General features: G+C 44.3%; 1 protein-coding gene across 1 annotated transcript; it reads right to left on the minus strand.

Moving 5' to 3' along the window:
• Nucleotides 1-352: 352 nt before the first annotated feature.
• spaca6 (sperm acrosome associated 6) lies at nt 353-4,072 on the minus strand. Its single transcript, XM_030393370.1, has 9 exons — nt 3,831-4,072; nt 3,591-3,677; nt 3,319-3,390; nt 3,025-3,048; nt 2,862-2,939; nt 2,225-2,328; nt 948-1,104; nt 649-841; nt 353-472 (listed from the first exon to the last, which is right to left on the minus strand). The coding sequence occupies exons 1-9, from the start codon at nt 4,042-4,044 to the stop codon at nt 397-399; spliced, it is 1,005 nt and encodes a 334-aa protein (XP_030249230.1). The 5' UTR covers nt 4,045-4,072; the 3' UTR covers nt 353-396.
• Between the last annotated feature and the right edge of the window lie 1,286 nt (nt 4,073-5,358).

Genomic DNA, 5,358 nt, shown 5'->3' on the forward strand with positions numbered 1-5,358 from the left:
TGCATCATATTTTATAAGACAGTATTCTTTTATGTCAAATCTAAATATGCAGAGTAAAAAAGCTGCTAATTACAGCTGTCAAATGAATGTAGTGAAGTAAGCGGTTCATTATTTCTCTCTGGAAGAGAAGAACAAAATAGTTTAAAGTGTAAAAACTCAGTGAAGAACCTCAAAAGTGTACTTAAAGTGACTTAACCAAGATAGTTGCTTTCCATTACTGTGTGGCACAGATGAAACATACAGCCTGCTGTGGACTGGGCTGACAATGATGTGCATCCTGCCCTCCAGTGGTGGAAGGAGTCACACGCAGGCTCTCTGTAAGCTATGACGTTACACTGTAGAGAGCCGGAGAATTGATGTGATGCCTTTATTGCACCCCGTGTATCATCCCGACTCTCAGAATCCTAAATCTTCATCTCCATCTGCTTGTTCAGCATGACTTGTCTCTGCTATTGATGACCAACACAGAGCCCTGCGACAGCCAAGGGAAAAAGTAGTAGATATGATGCTGACTGATATACATATATAAATATATATATATATATATGCCTTAGCTGGGGGCATCTTAAATTCACAGGAAATGAGAGCATTTATAAGCTACGTCGCTGTTTACGTCTCGTATTATGAAAATAATGGCTTTGTTGTTACCCCAGGGAGAGGAAGAGCAGAAGGAGCAGAGCAGTTAAACAGGCGGTGAGAAGCAGTGGCGAGGAGAAGAGGCCGAGGAGGAGGGGGGAGTGGGGAGGACCACCAGGCGCAGGGAGCAACCGCCCTCCTGGGAGCAGAGACAGGTCGAATATCTCCTGCAGCTCTGTGTGGCCGGCCGCAACCTGGGGGGTCACTGAGAGAGAGACGTGGGGGGGGGGGGGGGGGGAATTGAACTCACAGTAAGGACACAGAGTTTAAAGATAACGACGAGGGAGCAGGCAAAACAGGCGTCTCGTTACCTGTGAGATGGTAGTACAGTCTGACAATGGAGCGTCTGCCTGAGTAGATCTCACACTGGTAGGTGCCCTCGTGCTGTACGCTGGTTGAAGGGATGGAATAGAGCCTGTCCACCCCCGCAGTCACTTCTTTAAACTGATCCACCTGCTGCGTTTTCACCTGCACAGGAATATACTCTTACTAACACCGTATAGGCAGGAATCATTAATAGTTCATCTGCACAGATGCAAAGACAGATTTAATGTGACTAGGAAAGTTTTCCGCTTCAACAAATCATTATGAGCTGATGTATTGATTGCACAGTGTAATAGATATCTGCGTTTACATTGGGTCTCTGTGAACCTCGCTATCACAAACAACATGTCTGCCACCGGGCACACACTCACCCAGCGAAAAGAAGGTTGACTGGTGATCTATTTCTGGAGTATATAAATAAATAAATGAATAAATCTCGTGTTTTGTCCTGTGATGTTATTTGACATTCAGAAGACCGATGCTCGTGGCCAAACGTGAAACCAAAAGTCAATTTTAACTTAAGTAATAAACTTATCTTGCATCAAGAACATAAATATGCACTTATTTTCAAGGGGCATTGGTGCCTGGACTGAACCAAACTGACTGTTTCACAATATTTATCATGTAACGATAAAGGTCGAGTAAGATGAAGGCTCAAAGGAGGATGAAAGTTTGCTCTGACTGTCACTGGTACTGTCGCATTGCAATATATGTCATTTGAAAGTCAGGCAATCAGCCTATTTGGTTGTTTGGGTCCGACAACATGTTAATAAAAGGTAGATTTTTTTTTTATTTTTTTTTATTCAGGATCAAACCTGGCTAGCTGTTTCCTTATCCTCCCAAATGTATCTAAACCAAACCTCCCACATCCCAATCAATGCTAAGCTAAGCTAAGCTAAGCTAACTGTCCCCGAGCTCTATCTTAATTTTCAACAGAGTGGTGTAACCCTTTAGTGTAGTTTAGTTTATTCATTTGACATGGACATAATCGTAACATTGTTTACAGCAAAGATAATAACTTACAGAACCTGTTAGAGGGAGTTTAAAAAAAAAATGGAAAGTAGAAAGAGGAGAACAAAGCCAAAGAGGAAACTACAAACGCAACAGAATAAAAAAAAATTCATTACTATAAAGGTCCAGATATGTCTTTTCATCAAACCCTCGGCATGACAGCCTATTATCTTATTTCCCAAAATGTTGAACTACCCCTTTAAAGGTATTGGAGTGACCCTGACCCAGAACACTCTGCCTGGTCAACACATACCTGGTCTGCAAACCTCCAGATCACCTCGATATCGTTTGGTAAAGGAAACGGCACGTCGCACCACATCCTGCTCCTGCTGTTCTCTCCTACGTTAATTTCTTCAACTGAAATAAACATAAAGCCACCCACATGCACATAGGCGGACACACACACACACACACACACACGCACACACACATATGCACAGATAACATTCACAGGGGGGCAGCTCTTGCAGTCTGAGCCCTCCTTAATGATAATACTTAAGCCCAGTCTCTGAGGAGTGGAGTAAAAGTGATGATATGCTAAACAGTGGCTGTGCTGTACAGGGTTGATACGAATACCATCGTGTGTGGGAGTCAACTGTCACCTTGCATAAAGAAGCCAAGGACTTAAAGAGTACCTTGGGGGCTCTGTGCAAAAGATATAATGTGTGGAAATAAAACCTTGCCTCGGTCTCTTTTTCAAATCCCGACTTTCTGCTAAGAGCATTTCAAGGATCAAACGTGGTGCATTTCAAGGATCAGGAGTGGATGCTTATGAAGGTGAAAATACAGTTATGTAAGGATGTGTCAAGTCTGGATTAGCAGCCTATTTGGAAAATTGTGATGTAACAGTATCTATAATCCAGTGTGTTGGACAGATTATTAATACTCACCAGGACAGTCGAGAGGGAACCTACAGGAGTCGTACCGGCAGGTGACACAGTTGTACTCTTTGCCTAAACTCTGGTAACCTGACGGGCGCAAGAGACTAATGCTGACATTTTTGTTTCTAAAAACAGAATATGTGATATTAGGGAGACAACAAAGGTGACTAACCGCATGGAGGGATACATCCAGAGACTGTGAAAACAAGCAGAGTCGATTTAGATAAGCACATCTTTATTTCTATCAGGTGAAAAAAATGTGTCAGTTCGACCTGACTGCTTCCTTTATTCTCCACAATGTTTGAAAGGCTTTAATAACGTAAGTAGCTTATTACACAGAGAGACGGAGAGAGAGACAGAGAGAGAGAGAGAGAGAGCAGAGATCAGAGGGAGCCGTAATGACCTAATGTGGGCCTGACTGTAGATGAAAAGATGAAGGAAAAGGGGGGAAGAGACCATGTCTCACCTCTAGGCAGTTTGGAGGCAGCTGCAATGAAATTGTCTGCTGCTGTCTGCAACCTCTCCTCATACACTGTGTCTGATGGATGGAGAGGAGGAGGAGGAGGAGGAGAGGGAGGAAGACAGAAATATTTGGCTCAACACATCCTGGTGAATTGTGTGCCTCAGGGCATCATTTTGAAATGTCTCATTTGTAACTCCCCTCCGTTTCTAACCTTACTTAACAATTCTGACGCTCTAAAAGCTCATTTCTGTGCGTGAGAGCAGGTGCTCGGCTACCTTTATTCAGCTTTTGGTCAAACTCTTCCACTATGGGCAGGATCTCTGCATTCAGAATCTCTTTCAGCTGCTTCTCATAGCCTTCACCTTGAAAAAGGACATATCATACACCTGTCAACCAACTTCCTCACCCACACATGCAGTCATCAGTTCTTGTTAAGAGCTTATTTACTATTCAAATGCAATAAAACACGATGAAAAACATTTAAGAAATGAGTAAAAAAGATCATTTTCCCGCACCTACTCTCGCTGCCTCGATGACTGCCTTGTTGTTGTTGAATATGTGATCCAGCTTCCTGAAGCAGCCATCAACATATCTAACATTGTGTTCAGTCAAAATGTGACCCAAACACAGACGGTTGGTGTCTTGCAAATCAACAAAGCACTGATAGCAGCTCAGAGAGGTGCCGAACAGCAAGCTAACACACACGAGCCAGAAGGCAGTGGTGCACATTTTTTCAGCGCTCACAGAAAAACAAAGGTATCTGTTTTTATTCAAATCTGTGGTCCCTAGTGACCACAGATTCTAAGGTTTCACATTCCAGGAGAAGCTTGAATATCAAGGATCTTATGTGCATGATTTTAAAGTATCCTGCTCATGTTTTCCCCAACATGCTCGGGTTTGAGGGGAGAGAATCACAGACTCCCCTCTACATTTCCCTCCGTTCTATTGTCTCTAGTCCCCATTTCCTGCTGCCTCAATGCACCAGTTTTACTGCAGAGCACAGAGATGGAGCGAGCCAAGGAGGGAGGCGGCGGCGGCGGCGGCGGGGGCGGTGGTGGGGATGGGGGTGGGGGCGGCAGGGTGGCGTGAGAGAGGGGCAGATGAAGAGGGAGTTAAATGCTCGTGTACGTAGAGGGATAAGGTGGGAAGCGTGGTGGCGAGAAAAACCCAAGAGAAATAAAGAAAGAATAAAAGTGTAACCGGCGGCGAGGCGAAGAGACAAAAGGAACAAAAGGGTCAACAAAATCAATAAAACAGTGAGCGACGAGAAGTAGAAAGTGCGTATTCTTGCTGGTGGAGTTAAGAAAATTCAGAAAGTGGCGAGAAAAGGGAAAAACGAGGTGAGGGGAGACAAAGAGGAGAGGCAGAAGAGGACACAAGTGACAGAGCGAGGCGGAGAAGGAGGAAGAGGGAGCGGGACTACAAATCAAGTCGACCGCCTCATCACATCCTGTATCCCCCACTCGTCTCCCATCCTCCTCACCCCCCCAGCTCCCTCCTCTCCTCTCCTCTCCTCCCTGGTCCCCCACTCCCAGTGCATCTCCATGGCAACCAGACAGGGTGCCTAATACATGAACTTAATATATTTTCAGTGGCAGGGTGAGCTGGGTACTAATGCATTCATCTGTCTCCACACAGACAAGCCAATCAATATTAGGCAAGAGTCTGCTCCAGGACTGCCAAAGTCAGAGCTAGGCAGGCGGTCGGACACGGAAAATCCCAAATATGTATGTGTGTGACTGTGTGTGTGTGTATGTGTGTGTTTGAGTGCATTTAATTATGTTTGTTTGTTTAGAGTACGAGCTGCGTCAGGGTGCTTTGATAAAATCTTCTCTCGTACATCCAGAGTTTAAAAATCGCAGCTTTATGAAATTTTCCAGACTCCGGGAAAAAGGAATTCTCTTCACAAGATGCTGTCTCTTTATGTTCAACCACTGGTGCAAAACCGAGAGCTTGCAAAAGTTATATAAGTTATAACTTTTAAGGCAGTCAGAGACAAAGACGTATTCTATCAGAAATTCACACATTACAACAACTTTTTTT

Source organism: Sparus aurata, chromosome 17 (genome assembly GCF_900880675.1).
Source record: "Sparus aurata chromosome 17, fSpaAur1.1, whole genome shotgun sequence".
NCBI classification, from domain to species: domain Eukaryota; kingdom Metazoa; phylum Chordata; class Actinopteri; order Spariformes; family Sparidae; genus Sparus; species Sparus aurata.